The sequence below is a fragment of the Arachis hypogaea genome, chromosome 16, assembly GCF_003086295.3.
Source record: "Arachis hypogaea cultivar Tifrunner chromosome 16, arahy.Tifrunner.gnm2.J5K5, whole genome shotgun sequence".
Lineage (NCBI taxonomy): Eukaryota > Viridiplantae > Streptophyta > Magnoliopsida > Fabales > Fabaceae > Arachis > Arachis hypogaea.
Genome location: NC_092051.1, coordinates 24,437,055 through 24,452,896, shown reverse-complemented (window position 1 = coordinate 24,452,896; position 15,842 = coordinate 24,437,055). Strand labels below are relative to the sequence as shown.

The window sequence follows — 15,842 nt, the reverse complement described above, 5'->3', positions numbered from 1 at the left end:
ATTAAAATTAATTTTCAGTTACTATACTACCTTTATTTTTATTGAAAATATTTAAATTACCCAATTCCTAACTCTAATACAACTCATACACCCCACTTCCTAACATCCCGAGTTTTTGGATAATTAAATTTATTATATTTGTTGATGATTTTATTTTAAAAAATTATTTCATTAAAAGTAATTAAATAAAAACTTTATGATACTTTGAATTTAAAAATAATTAGGAGAAATTATTATTTTTGTAATTGAAAAATAAGAAAGAATTATATCGTTCAATTTAAGTAATTTCTATTTAAGTAATTTCTATTATGAATGAATTATGTTCTATTTTATTAATTTGCACTCTTAGAGATTAATTTATTAGAAATGATTAGATTAATTTTTATAAATATTTTAAATTTAAATCAATTAAATTTTCGGTTATAGAAAAATAATAAAAAATTATATTATTTAATTTGAATAATTAATATCTTGAGTTTAAATTATATTTTATAAAATGTGATAATATGTTTATTTTATGATTTAAATTAAAAATAATTAATTGAACTTAACAATATGTTGATAAATAATGTTCTTAAATATTTTTAATAGAGTACATTTAATTTTAAAATTAATCTATCATCTAATTTTTATCAAAATATTTATTTATATCTATCCTTTATTCTTTTATAAAATCATATTTAATTTTAAAATTATTCACATCTTTAATTTTATCAAAATATCTATTCATATCTATCCTTTGTTCTTTTATAAAATTCCTAATTTCTAATCCTAATTTTCAAATTAAAAATCAGAAACCTAATTCTCAAATTGAGAAACCTAACCCTGAAACCTCCCTTTCAGCTTCGCATAACAGCCTTCAACACACATACCCCTTACAGCGGAGAAGAGAGAAAGAGAAAGAGAGGGATCCGAGAGAGCAGAGGAGAAGGGGGAGGGCTGCTGCCTCACCACCGCCACCGTCGCACGCATCGCCACTCCGTGGAGTCGCGCCTTGCTGCCGGTCTGCCATTGAACTGCCGCAGGCGTTGTCACCGCGGAGAGAGAGAGTAACGCGATTGAAGAGAGGAGGAGGAAGGAGACCCGTGCGCCGTCGGAGTCAATGTTACCCAGTCGCCATTGTTCGCCGTTCAAGCCGCTGCCAAGTCACTGTCGATGAAGCTTCTGCCGCCACTGTGAATCGCGAGCAGACGCGTAGAGGGAGGAAGATGGAGGGAGAAGAAGGAGGCGCTGTTCGAGTTGCTGTGCCCAGCTGCCGTCCGCGGAGCCGCCGCCGTCGATTGTCACTGGGGAACTACCGCCGTGCCTCTGGTCGCTGGAATCACGGACAGGAGAGAAGGGGGCTGCCTCTCCTATTGCTGTTGTTTCGTTCTTTTATCGTAAGCGATCTTTGTTTTCAGTTCAATTGAATTCATTTCTGTTTTTTATTCCATTGAGTCTGAATTCTCCATTTTGCTGTTATTAATAATCGTAATGTTATTAAGTTTGGATTATTGCTGTGAATGTGACTGGTTTTCTTGTTATGAGAGATTAATTGGTAGATTTAAGCTTGGATTGAGGTTGTGAAAATGTGATTGGTGTGGTATTGAGACTATTTTGATTTGAGGCTGTGATTTGTGAATAATGATTTAATTGTTTGAAAGGGACTAATTACTCGAATTCATGGTTACGCTGATTTCTTGATTTAGTTGTGAAATTGAGATTTATTTGATGATGGTGGATATTGTTGCAAGATTGTTTGAGAAATTATTAGTTACTGGATATGTTAATTTGACTGGATAATATTGTGTTGAGTGTTGAATTGATTTAGTCTTTGCTCGGTCTGGAATTATTGTGATGATGGTTTAATTGTGACGATTTTCTGATTATTGAGAATGAGTGCTTGTTGTAAATTTTGGTTATATTATCAATAACTTTTGTTATTAAATTAAATGGGTTGAGTACCTTGCTGTTTTGATCGTTGTTGAGAAAAAGATCAGTGAATTGTGGAGATTGAGGTTTGATGAACGAAAAATATATTGAGGTTTCATAGAAAATGATCTTTCCCTAAGCTTGAAGACATGAACCGGAGCGCATAAAGTTTTACTATGTTGTACTGTTGTATGCATATTTTTCGTGTAGTATGTATATAGGTGGAGAATTCTTTTAAGTTGTAATTTTTTTCTCATGTTGCTTTTTCTATTCTCGTTCGCAGGCTTAAATGCGGGATTTAAATGGCTTTGTTGAGATGAGACAACAACTTTTGACTCTGAAACCAAATCATCACATGAACTGGATTGGTTTTTCCGTTGCCCATCATTTGAACTCTAAGTAAGATTTGGATTTATATCGAATTAAATGCTTTTTCAATTGATGCTCTTTGAACTGCCTATGTAAAGTATTAGTAGCATGTTGATCTTAGAGCATATGCTTTAGTTCATTAATGTCTCTTCTTTATTAATGTTGGTTTTGACTTCATATGCGTAAGTATAACTGGCAGTTCACCCAATTATATTTTCTTCTATTCTTGTTGGGATACTTTGCTAGAGATTCCTTGTTTTAGCTTATATAAAATTGGGATACTTTGCTAGAGATTCCTTGTTTTAACTTATATAAAACTACAAGGACCTAAGCTTGATCTGATATGGCCTAGTGCATCTGTGCACGTAGAAAGTGAGCTATTATCTTGTCAGAGTTTCTCTTTTGGTTCAAAGGAAGTAATTTAAATTTGGTTTCTTTTGGTTGTTCTGCATGTTCTTGTTCTTGTGTTTTGACATGAATCTCACTTTCCTTATATGAAACTTTGTGAGTGTAAAAGCATGAAAAACAGGTTAAGTATATTTGTAATTGAACGATGATTAATTAGCCCAAGTTTTATGTATTAAATTGTTAATTCTTGATAATTTGTATCTTTGATTAGTTGGTTTTAAAGTTTGAGAATATATTCTCACAGAATTAGTTAATTTTAACTTCTATCTTAATTTTCACTTAGACGAAAATAGTGTTATGTGTTATTTCTAATTTTAGTTTTCGTTGTTTATGTTTGCAGGGGTACAAAATTGATGGCAACATGCTAGGCTTTACATTGACTGAAACATGCTAGAAGAGTCAAGGATTATAAATTCTACATTATACAAATTTTATGTTAGGAAAAAGTTGTATTTAGTTGAATTTATAGAACTTATTTTATTGTAAAAGAATCTTAATTATATGTAAGATATTTTAATTATCTATATGATTATATATTATATAAATGTTGAGTTAACACATTTAGAAAATTAATTGATATATCAATTATTTAAATAAATATTGCAAAATAAATCTATTTTTGTAACTAAGAATAAAAAATGTTACAAAAGTAAGTAGCATTTTGTAACAAAATATTATAACATAAATCTAAATTATTACAAAAAAGAGTTTATTTATTAAATTTATTATCACTTTTGTAACAAATTTTAGTTTTTGTATCAAAAAAATGTTACAAAATATTACTTTGTATTGTAACAATTTTATTTTTTGTTACAAAAATTTTTTGGAACGGGACATACTACAACGGGCCTTTTTTTGTTACAAATTTCTTTTGTTTTAAAATTTCGATTTTTTATAATAATTTTTTTTGTTACAAATATTACTTTTTCTTGTAGTATCTTTTTCTTTGTCAAATCCGCACCACCCATCATTCGTGCACTCTCGAGCACCAATCCATTGCACACCGCGCTCGTCGTGCCGCCATCACTCGCACACCAATTGCCACACACTTTCTCCTCCTCTTCCACCTCCTCCTCTTTCTCTTAAGTTTTGGATGATTTTGTTAACTAATATTAGATATTTCTTTCTCTTAAGTTTCGAATGTATTTTTTTATATATATTTTGGATTTTTTTATTTTTTATGTTTTAAATATTTTTTTAATAGTTTTAGATTTTTTTTAATTTTTGAATTTTTTCAAAATATTTTAGATGTGTCATTTTGTTAAATTTTAAATTTTTTAAATAATTTTAGATAAAGATATTCTCCACATCCAAGCAATTTTGGCATCCAAGTTCATCCAAGCAATTTTAGGTCACGCGTTTTTCCCGGTTTCTTCTTTCCTCACGCTTCTTCTCTTCTCCCCCGTACTTCTTCTTCTTCTTCTCCTTCTCCCGCGCTTCTTCTTCTTCTTCTCACGCTCGTGTACGTACGGAGCATCTTCTTCTTTTTCGCCTTCTTTTTCACGTTCCTCCTCCTCCTCATTCTCCTCCTTCTTTTTCGCGTTTCTTCTTCTTCACGATTTTCTCCTTATTGTCATTCTTTTGTTGTTGTTGCTGCTGTATTTTTTGTCATTTTCCCCTTCTCTCTCTGGTGAAGAAGTAGTAGAAGGTGAGGAGGAAGAGTTTTGAACTGTGCAGAACAGAAATGAACCAAACATGTTATTATGGTGAAACAATTGTATAGTACTAAATGAATGGAACATTATCCATTATATAAATTCAAATTCGAACAGTTTTTTGCATAATGAACCGATCACGTACTCATGGTGAAACAATTATATAGTACTGAATGAACGAAACATAATCTATTATATAAAATAAAATTCAAATAGCTTTCTGCATAATGAACCGAATACGTACTCATGGTGAAACAATTGTATAGTACTGAATGAACGAAACATAATCCATTATATAAAATTAAATTCGAAACACTTCTGTCTATAATTTAGAAATTATCAATTCAATTCAATTCAGATTCAGAACACCTGCGTCCATTCAATTCAATTCAATTCAATTTAGCAATTGCATTCCATTCAATTTGATTGAAAAAAATAATCAATTAACATAATGTTGGTATTGTTGGTGAAGACAATAATGAAAGAGGAGAAGGAAAAAAAGAGAAGGAGGAGGAGGAAGAGAAGCAGAGAAGAAGAAACTACATGCGCGAAGGAGGAGGAAGCAGGGACGGATCCAGAAATAGTATCATGAGGCCAATAACATATATAATATTAAAAAGTTATGCAAAAAATTATATAATATAAAATGTATTATAAAAATATAATGATAGAGAATATATTTTAAAGTATAAAAAATATGTATGTATTTTTTATTAACGAAGTGTTTGATTCTTCGTTTCGTAAAATTCATCGATAATAGAATTTGTGTTAAATTTTTCAGCAATTTTCTTTTCAATATAATTAAAAGATAATTAGCAAGAAATTTATCTTTTATTTTGTTTCTGGATTATTCTTCACAATATTCATAGCTGAAAAAGAACTCTCAGTAGTTGAAATAGAGAAAATTAATACCAAATGAATCAAAAAGGACGCTCATAAGAAGAAAAATCTACTTTATGGGATTTAAAAAATTTTATTTAATGAAAAAATATTAGTAATAATATCTTTTTATTTTTTTAATATTGTTACTTACTTTTTAAATATTAGAAATCATTAATATTTAAGTTAGACTGGACTTTTATTTATATTAGACTAAATATTAAATAAATTTTTAAAAAATTAAATCATACTTAATAACTTATTACTATTAAATTTTTTTAAAAAAGTTGGGGGCCGAGGCCTCCACTCGCCCCCGTAAGTCCGTCCCTGGGAGGAGGAGGAGGAGGAAGAGGAAGAGGAGGAGGTATACGTGAATTTGAAAGAAGAATATGACGTATGCGTGTATTTGAAAGAAGAAGCACATGAGAGAAGAAGAAGAAGCGCGGGAAGGAGAAGAAAATAAAGTGCGTGTAATGACGTGCTTTTAATGAGAATAGTTTTTGTTGGTGTTGGACGTATTTGAACAAAATATGCATGAAAAAATACATGGATTTGTAGCATAATCCTTTTAGATATCTCTTTTTTATTAAATTTTAGATGTTTATTTTTATTTAATTTTAAATATTTTTTCTTAAATTTTAAATATTTCTTTTTAATTAATTTTAGATGTTTTCACGACCCTTCAAAAAATAATATAGTCTTTGGTTCATAGGTTCCATTTCTCTCCGTATTAGTACAAAGGCTTATACGGGTAATAATTGTCTATGCTCATCAATCATCATCACCCCTCCAACTCATTAAACCAACAACGAAGGACGACACCTCTCCCCCTATAAATATATACATGCACAACACATAAATGGAGATAATCAGAGTTCAGCAATAATAATCTAGCTATAACTAACATTATCACAAAATACAAGATAGAATGCTGTACTTTAGAAAGATGAAATCCAGTCACGTTATCATCTTAGTAATAACGATCCTATGTATGAATAATGGAGTAATATCAAGTCCTCCAGAGGATCCAGTGAAGTGCACATCAAAGAACACAAACTGCACCATAACCAACTCCATTGGCATATTCCCTGACAGAAGCATATGCGAAGCAGGAGAGGTGAAGTACCCAGGCACGGAGGAAGAGCTCATATCCATAGTGGCCACGGCCACCAAGAACAACAGAAAGATGAAAGCCGCCACCCGCTACTCCCACAGCATCCCCAAGCTGGCATGCCCGGACGGCAAAGACGGCTTGCTCATAAGCACCAACAATCTCAATAAGGTACTCAGGGTCGATGCAGAGGCCAGGACCATCACGGTGGAGAGCGGCGTCACGCTCCGGCAGATCATCGCCGAGGCTGCGGAGGCTGGACTTGCCTTGCCCTACACTCCCTATTGGTGGGGTATTACCATTGGCGGACTCATGGCAACCGGAGCCCATGGAAGCACCTTGTGGGATAAGGGAAGCGCGGTTCATGAGTATGCCACGGAGATTCGAATAGTTAGCCCCTCAGGACCTGAAGATGGCTATGCTAAGGTTCGGGTCCTTACTGAATCTGATGATGATAATCAACACCTCAATGCTGTCAGAGTTTCTTTAGGGGTTCTTGGAGTTATTTCTCGGGTATGTGTATATATTTATTTTATTCATTTTCTTATTTATAGAAGATTAAATGCCTGAGCGTGTGCTTCATTTTATATCTAATAATTTAAATGAGTTTTTATGAAATTAAACAGGCGAACTTATTTAGATCATTTATTCGTTTTTTTTTTTTTTTTGTCTGCCTTTTCTTACTACTAATTTTGTCTAAAGAAGTGTTAGTTGATATTTTCAAAATTTAGCTTTTTCTTAATTTTTTTCAAATATAAATAATTAATCAATAATGTTGGTTACTTTTAAAGGGATTTTTTCCCTTTTACACACACACACACTATATATATATATATATAAGTTTTAGATCAATATTCAACTCCGCAAATCTGTATATACTTTGTATGAAAAGAGAAATTGTACGATAAATACTCCAAGTATATATGCAAAATAATGTTCATATAGTAGGGTTTCAACTAATTTTTTTTGTTATGGAAGTAGAAGTGGTGATATACCTTAACATTGTAATTTTTGGTGTTTTTTAAAATTGTGGAAGTACACAAATCGGAGGGTCCGATTTCTGTATCTTAAATTTTTTTTTTTAACCACAAATCGGACGGTCCGATTTGTGTACCTCCCACAAATCGGACGATCCGATTTGTGCACCTCCCACAAATCGGACGGTCCGATTTCTGCACCTCTAATAAATCGGACGGTCCGATTTCTGCTTCTCTAATTAAACGATCCCACATTTGAGTATAACACCCCAACAATCCACATTTTAAAAAAACACCATTACCACTCCAATATTAAAAATAAAAAATTCTCAACTCACTATTATTACACATTTAATCTATAATCATTAGTTAGACTGTAGTTTTCACTTTTTGATCGCTCACTTTTACCTATTATCTCATATTTTCTATTTTAAATCTAAATCGGCATTTCAAACAAACAAAATTTAGATGTAGAAAAAATATTACACATTTTTTCTTATATATATATATATATATATATATATATATAATACTAGGAAAATAATAATTAAAATAATTTATTCAATTTAATATTTATAATTATATATTTATTGTATCTAAAATTATACAACTAGTATAACTAAAATTAGTGAAAGCATTAAAAAAGACCAAAGTAAAAAGCAAATTATGATTGTTTTTGGTGTAACACTCACAATTTTTTAAAATTTAAATATAAATAAACTATAATTTATTTTATTAATTGAAGTTTTTTATTTTTAAAAATTATTTTATTAAAAGTAAATAAATTAATTTTATAATTATTTAAATTTAATTAAATTCATATTCTTATATATATTTTTGTTATCATAAAAATTAATAAAATAAATTATAATTTATTTATATTTAGATTTTAAAAAATATAAGTTATTACATTTGGCCTCTAAACTTTAGCCAAATATTTTTGAATATATATAATTTCTTTTATATCGTCTAAAATTTACTTATATAGTTTAAAAATAAAGGAGTAAATTCTATCTTATTACAATATTTTTTTTTTTGATAAAAAGTTCTATACATCCAATATATATGGTGTTTTTTTTATAGTTCGTAAATTTTAGACATAAACTTTAAAAATAAAATAATGAATTTTATTTTTTTTATTTCTACTTTTAAGTAATTTAAAAAAAAAATTAGGTAGCAAAAAGTCCCCTTCTTTTATATAAACTATTCATTAGTACTTTGAATTGTGATGAAAACTTATAATAGAGAAGCCTTTGACTTTCGTCTCTAAGTAACTAATGAGTAATGACAACTTGTATGCAGAAAGTTATAAGTAAACTATTGTACGTGCGTACAAGTATCTTAATTAGAAGACATACAGCCATTTTATTTTAATTAATGATCTATCTTGCGCGCAGCATAAATACAGACAAATTAAAGAGTAATAAATACGGATATAGTACGTACTTAAATATTAAATAAAAAAAATTAATCAAACACAATCAGAATTTATTTTAACAATTAATAAATATTAAATAAAATAAATTTTGACAAATTTTTTTTTTTATCTCCCTAACAATTTCAGTGCTTATTATATATGCATACGTTGGTTTTTACAGGTTACCCTGAAATTAGAACCGATGTTTAAGCGATCAGTTACGTACTTGACGAAAGATGATAATGATTTGGGGGAAGAATTGATTAGATTTGGAAGAGAGCATGAATTTGCGGACGTAACATGGTACCCAAGTCAGAAGAAGGCCGTTTATAGAATTGATGACCGTGTCCCCCTTAATACTTCTGGCAATGGATCATATCATTTCCTCCCTTTTCGCCCCACTCTCTCAGCCACATTAGCTGTTGTTAGATCCACAGGTCAGATCCATTCCTTTACCCTTTGCCAAATTGCAATACAATATCATACTTTATTTAACATTCATTAATTATTATATTAATTAATAAATATTAAATAAAATAATTTTTTACTATTTTTAACCAATTATTTTTTGTTACCAAATATTTTAGTCACTTTTATATATATAATAACCAAGGTTGCGAGAACCGGACCGGTCATTAAACCGGTGAGGTCACTGGTTTAATAGTTTACTGGTTCGACCGGGGTTCAACCGGTTTAATTAAATATTAAATAAAATTATTAAAAAACTTAAAATAATCTTAAGTATATAAATTCAATAATTTTTAACTTAATAAAATTTAATATTTCACATAATAATTATCCATTACTTAATATTAGAGGTTCACAAACAACTTCAAACATCAAAGTTTATAACTAAACAAAAAATAAAACGTACATAATGACAAACCCATAATGTTCTACATTCAAAAGATACAATTACTAGCAAGTTTTCAACTAATCAAAGATGCAACTCATCAAAAATCATAATTATACTGTGAAATACTGCCAAGCTGGATCAGATTTACCTCTAGATGAATCAGTTTGAAAATTTTGAGCAGCATTATCTTGTGGCTGTGAGTTACTTTGTGAATGTTCCATCTATAACAATCAGAAAATCAAAGACAAGAAATCAACTTCAAAAAACCATGAAAATAATGAAGCAGCAAACAGAACAGACAGCATAGAGAATCAAAAAATATTTCCAGCAAACAGAACAGGCAGCATAGAGAATCAAAAACTATATCCAGATTCCAGCAAACAGAACAGGCAGCATAGATCAACTTCATGCAGCTTGACAGTCACAGAAATCAACTGATTCAGGTAAAATAAAAATTTAAAGCTATTTCCATTCAGAAGCAACAAAAAGCAAAAGCAAATAGAATGGTCGAGCATAGAGCAAACAGAAGCACAGAGCATATTCATGAACCAGCAAACAGCCAAACAGAATCAGCAAACAGAACAGGTATTTCCAGATTCCAGGAAACAGAACAGGCAGCATAGATCAACTTCATGCAGCTTGACAGTCACAGAAATCAAACAGAATGGTCGAGCATAGAGAAAACAGAAGCACAGAGCATATTCATGAACCAGCAAACAGAATCAGCAAACAGAACAGGCAGCATAGAGAATCAAAAACAAAAATTAAGATCAGCATGTTATCCATGAACCAGCAAACAGAATCAGATGCCCTGTTATTTTTTTTTTCCAAACAGAACAGGCGAGCTAGAAGGAAGCATGTTCAAAATCAAGAAGACAAGAAAATCAGTCTTACCGGCGAATGAGAGGCGGGCTCGGCGAGCTCTTCGAGGTTCGGCGACGAGGAGGCGGGCTCAACGCGGTGGTGGTCGCGGCTGCTGAGGAGCGCTGCTGGGTGGCGAACGAGGAGCGATGCTGGGTCGCGAATGAGGAGCGCTGCTGGAATCTGGAGCTTGGTCGGTGGTGGCAATGGTGGCCTTGGTGGATGAGGGGGGAAGAAAGGGGAGGAGGCTGGGAGCTTCGAGGGTTTGGTGGGTGGCTGATTGATTAGGGTTAGGTTGGTTAAGGTTAACGCGTACGCCAGCTTTGTTTTTTTTTTTTTTTTTTTTTTTTTTTTTTTTTTTTAAGCCAAAACGACGTCGTTTGGCTTCTGAATTTCCAAACCACTGAACCGTTAAAAAACCGGACGGTTCTTCCAGTTCATCGGTTAACTGCTGGTTCGACCAGTTTTTTCACCGGTTCTTTGCCGAACGGTTTTTGAGGTTACCCGGACCGACCAGATAATCGGTTCCCGGTTTTTCCAGTTGAACCGGCCGATCCGATCCGGTTTTCAGAACCATGATAATAACAGTACGTAACTAAATTGAAGGAGCAGTAATGATATTAATATTCTACCTACTTGCATAATCATTTGTGTTCATTATTATTATTTAACTCTAGATCTCTCATGCGCAAGTATCAGCTTTATTCAATTTTGCGTAGTTGGCTATAGTTGAGTACCTACCATATGCATGCTTGTATAATAATACTATTCTTAGCTAGTCGCCTATTGTCTCTATCTGACTTGCAGTTATCTTTTCTATATAAAGAAATAAGAAATTAAAGATTTTGTCTTTAATATTCCAAAAAAGAAAAATGTAGACAGATAATTAAAATATCAAATAATATGAACAATAGATATATTATATGTTTTTTTTTTTCAAAGATATGAAGATTCGAACCCGCAACCTCTTAAATGAGTATGGGAAGATTATGTCATTTAAGCTATTACTCATTGGCTAGATATATTATATGTTTAATTTACTAAATATACGAATAATTATTCTAATATTAAAATTTAGGTAGGTAATTTAAAAGTATAGTATATTTTATTTTATTGGACCAATTTTAAAATTTATTGTTCACATTATTCATAAAAATTATTGTCTTCCTAACAAAGTTCTTCCAAAAATTAACCCATTATGTATGTTGTATTGAATTGTGGGCCGCTATAATTTTAATTTTTAAATTTGTTAAAATAATAAAATGGCAACGCTATTCTTTGTTTTCATAATTTAGAAAAAAAAAATTAAAACCGCGATGCTATTTTTTATTTTCATAATTTAAAAATATAAAAAGTAAAAAATATTTTTTAATCAAAATGTCAATTAATGAGATTTTTTTTGTATTAATTAAAAAATTTTTTTAAACAAAACATCAATGACTTTTTGTATTTTTCTAAAAGTAATTTTTTATTTCATAGCAGAATTAAATTTACCTAAAGTCAAATAATCTAGTATAATACACCTCTTTGACCAATATTTAAAAAATTTAGCCGTGAACTGGCAATTATTATATTATCAAATTCTCATTTTTCATAATTGATATATCAGATGTATAATAGATGTATGATTGATTCAAGTATTTGTAAAAAATTAATCTAAAATATATAATATAAAGTTATTTTATTTTATATTTTTTTAATTATTACTTACCTTATTTTATATTTATTCATTCCTGTTAGAATAATATTAAATAATATTAGATATAATAAATATGTAATTATAATTATAGATATTAAATAAAATAAATTTAATTGTTATTTTTCTTAGTATTACCGTAAATTAAATATTTTTATTTACTGGGGATATTTTCATAAAGACGCAGAAAACGTCTTTTTTTAAAGATATTTTTTAATAATTAAAATTTAACACATATAATCACTTAAATTATGTTATTTTTGTCAAAATTAGGTCAGACAAATTAATTTGACCAAAAAATAGTAAATCAAATTTTGAATTCGTCTAAAGTAATATTATTTTTCATAAAAAATGACTATAATACCCCTATTATATAAAATGACTAAAATACTCTTATTATATATATTAATTTCGAAAATTCTAAATTCTAACTCTTTTCTTCTCTATCGTTATAGGGTTAGACTTCAAAGTTTTCAAAATTAACACATATATATATATATATATATATATAATAGAGATATTTTAGTTGTGTTTTATAACAGGAATATTGTAGTAATTTTTTATAAAAAATATTAATTTATACCAATTTAAAATTTATTTATTAATTTTTTTACTAAAATAATTTGTCCAGTCTAATTTTAATAAAAATAATATAATTTAATTGATTATATGTATTAAATTTTAATTTTTAAAAATCATCTAAAAAAAAAGACGTTTTTGACATATAGCCTTATTTACTTAATTTGAACATAATACATATTGTGTGCGACAGAGGAGGTTCAAGAACAAACAGGCGACGCTAACGGCAAGTGCCTTGGTGCAAAGTTGATAACGACAACACTGGCAGGCACTGGTTATGGATTGACCAATAATGGTACTCATCACTAGCTAGCTATATAATAAATAAAAGAAAGGTTCAATAATTAAGGTTGATTACTAATTAGTAATTTTACAGGAGTGTTCCTTGGGTACCCAATCGTTGGATTCAGCAACCGCATGCAGTCATCAGGGACGTGTTTGGACAGCATGAACGACAATCTGATCACAGCATGCCCATGGGATTCGAGAATCAAGGGAGAGTTCTATCACCAAACGGCATTCAGCGTTCCATTGAGTCTCTTGAAGGACTTCATCAAAGACGTGCAGGCCCTCGTTGAGTTGGAGCCAAAGGCGCTCTGTGGCTTAGAGATCAACAACGGCATCCTCATGCGTTATGTCACGGCTTCCAGTGCACATCTCGGCAAGACGGAGGACGCCGTCGACTTCGACATCACCTATTACCGCAGCAAAGACCCTCTGAACCCTAGGCTTTACGAAGATATAATTGAGGAGATTGAACAGATTGGGTTGTTCAAATACGGAGGGTTACCACACTGGGGAAAAAACAGGAACGTTGGGTTTATTGGAGCAATAAGCAAGTACGGAAATTCAGACAAGTTTATAAAGATTAAAGAGGAGTATGACTCGAGAGGTCTGTTCTCTAGCGAGTGGACGGACCAAGTGCTTGGACTCAACAAAGAAGGGTTGACCATAGTCAAGGAAGGGTGTGCCTTGGAAGGGCTTTGTATATGCTCGGAGGATTCTCATTGTGCGCCTAAGAAGGGTTACTTTTGCAGGCCAGGCAGAATCTACGAGCAAGCAAAGGTTTGCAGTAATCGTGAAGACCATGATCTTCAGCAATCCAAGGACGAACTTTAGCTTTAATTTCGACCTTTTAGGACATACATGATCCGTCTTTACTTTAAGTTTTGTGATATTGTGCTTGCTTCATTTTCACAGTAGTAATTAATCATATTTGTTACGTTATTACATGTTGATGAACAATACAGGTATGCTACACATAGGGGTGTTCATTGCCCGGCCCGGCTCGAAGACCCGGTCCTGAACCTTTTAGGGACTAATTTGGTGTGATTTTACTGGGTCTAGGGTCGGGTAAGGGTCTAAAAAATAGAGCCGGTCATTATTTCAGGTCGGGTCCGGGCTATAGTTCGGGTCATCCGAACTCGGCCCGGTGTCCCAGTCATCATACACAATTAATATTTTGTGTTATTAGTGATGGATGATGGCTATTCTTATGTGGAATTTAAGTATTGTAAACCTTAATATTTTGTGTTATTAGTCATTATAAAACTATAAGTTAATGTTTTATGTTTAAAATGCATAAGACTTTAGACTAATGTATAATATTGTGTTATTTGTATTGATTTAAATATTTGGTGTTATTAGACAATATTAGTATTGACTGTGGTTATGCTTTAATTTTAGGAAAGTGTTGGTTTTTGTTATATTTTTCTAAGTGAATTTTACGATGTTAAATAATGGTTGGAGTTTTGGAAATTTGGATATTTTCACATGCTAGCTTACAAGAAGGTAATGTTAACGGCCCGGTTTTGATCCGGTTTTTACCCGATATAATCGTGGCCCGAAAGTGTGTAGGTTTTATCGGGTCTAGGGCCGGGTTTGAGTCTAACAAATAGACCCGGTATATATTTCGGGTCGGGTCTGGGTCACATCAAACTCGGTTTCACCCGACCCATGAACACCCTACACATACAAGCTTTTTTGGCTTACAAGTCCTACAAGTTGGCACAAGCCCAACAAAACACACGCGCATTACACTCCTATATTCGAGAGTAAATACACGCATGTTACTCTACCGTTTCCAGTTTCCAAAGCACGCTACTCACCATTATGATCGACTCTTCTTCTTCTTCCTCGATGAAAACCACAACTGTCATTTTTTCTTCGCGTTTCTCCTCCTCCTCTTCTTCCTTCTTCTTCTCCTCCTCCTCTTCTTCCTTCTTCTTCTCCTCCTTCTTTTGATTTTGTAACATTATGTATTTTTTTCTTCTTTGTTTGATTTTTTCTTCCCAAAAAGAATTATGAGAATATGAAATAAGAAGATGAAGAAGAAGAAGCAGCAGAAGATGAGGAGGAGAAAGAGTTCTGAATTATGCAGGACTTATCAGAATAAAAATACACCCAAATATATATCTTCGTTTTACACCCAAATTTGCTGCAAATAAAGAAATGAGTTATGTTACGTATACACTAAAATCAGCCACCAAAGTTAGCCACCAGTATAAAATACATACTGGAATACAAATATACATTAAAAATAAATTAAAACACACATGTATTTATACACAAATACATTGGTGGCTGATTTTAGGGTACAAATAATATTTTTGTACAGGAAAATGTTTTTTCTAATGCTGCATATTCTTCTTCTTCTTCTTTTCCTTATTTCTTTCTTTCTTTTAGTTAAATGAATGTAAGTTCATCCTCTTCTAAGTAATTTTGCAGCATTATGTATTTCTTCTTCTTCTTTGTTTGATTTTTTTGTTTTTGTTCTTGTTAAGAGAGTAAAACAAGAAGAAACTTGAGAAGGCAAAACAAAAAGAAAAAGATGAATAAGAAAAAAAGAAGAAGAAGATGGCGATGATGATGAAAAAAAGAAGAAGCAGCAGAAGATGAGGAGGAGGAAGAGGAAGAGTTCTGAATTATGCAGAACTTATTAGAATAAAAATACACCCAAATATCTTCATTTTACACCCAAATATCTTCGTTTTACACCCAAATTTGCATCAAATAAGGAAATGAGTTATGTTACGTGTACACTAAAATCAACCACCAAAGTCAGCCACCAATATAAAATACATACTGGAATACAAATATACATTGATTCTTAATTTCGTTTCT

General features: G+C 31.3%; 1 protein-coding gene and 1 long non-coding RNA gene across 2 annotated transcripts; both read left to right on the top strand.

Moving 5' to 3' along the window:
* Window positions 1-759: 759 nt before the first annotated feature.
* Window positions 760-3,233, top strand: LOC140179926 (uncharacterized). The gene is made up of 3 exons (XR_011874064.1): window positions 760-1,379; window positions 2,195-2,310; window positions 3,029-3,233. It is a non-coding gene; the product is annotated as an uncharacterized lncRNA (long non-coding RNA).
* Window positions 3,234-6,133: 2,900 nt separating this feature from the next.
* LOC112754172 (probable L-gulonolactone oxidase 6) lies at window positions 6,134-14,153 on the top strand. Its single transcript, XM_025801747.3, has 4 exons — window positions 6,134-6,846; window positions 8,909-9,164; window positions 12,913-13,014; window positions 13,096-14,153. Exons 1-4 carry the CDS (start codon window positions 6,151-6,153, stop codon window positions 13,836-13,838), a joined length of 1,797 nt encoding a protein of 598 aa, XP_025657532.3. The 5' UTR covers window positions 6,134-6,150; the 3' UTR covers window positions 13,839-14,153.
* Window positions 14,154-15,842: the final 1,689 nt, after the last annotated feature.

Bases quoted from the DNA above. Each gene is read 5' to 3' on its own strand.
- LOC112754172 (XM_025801747.3), top strand. From the start codon at position 6,151: ATGCTGTACTTTAGAAAGATGAAATCCAGTCACGTTATCATCTTAGTA. The intron at 9,165-12,912 runs GTCAGATCCATT...TGTGTGCGACAG, and splicing joins AGCTGTTGTTAGATCCACAG to AGGAGGTTCAAGAACAAACA. The intron at 13,015-13,095 runs GTACTCATCACT...GTAATTTTACAG, and splicing joins TTATGGATTGACCAATAATG to GAGTGTTCCTTGGGTACCCA.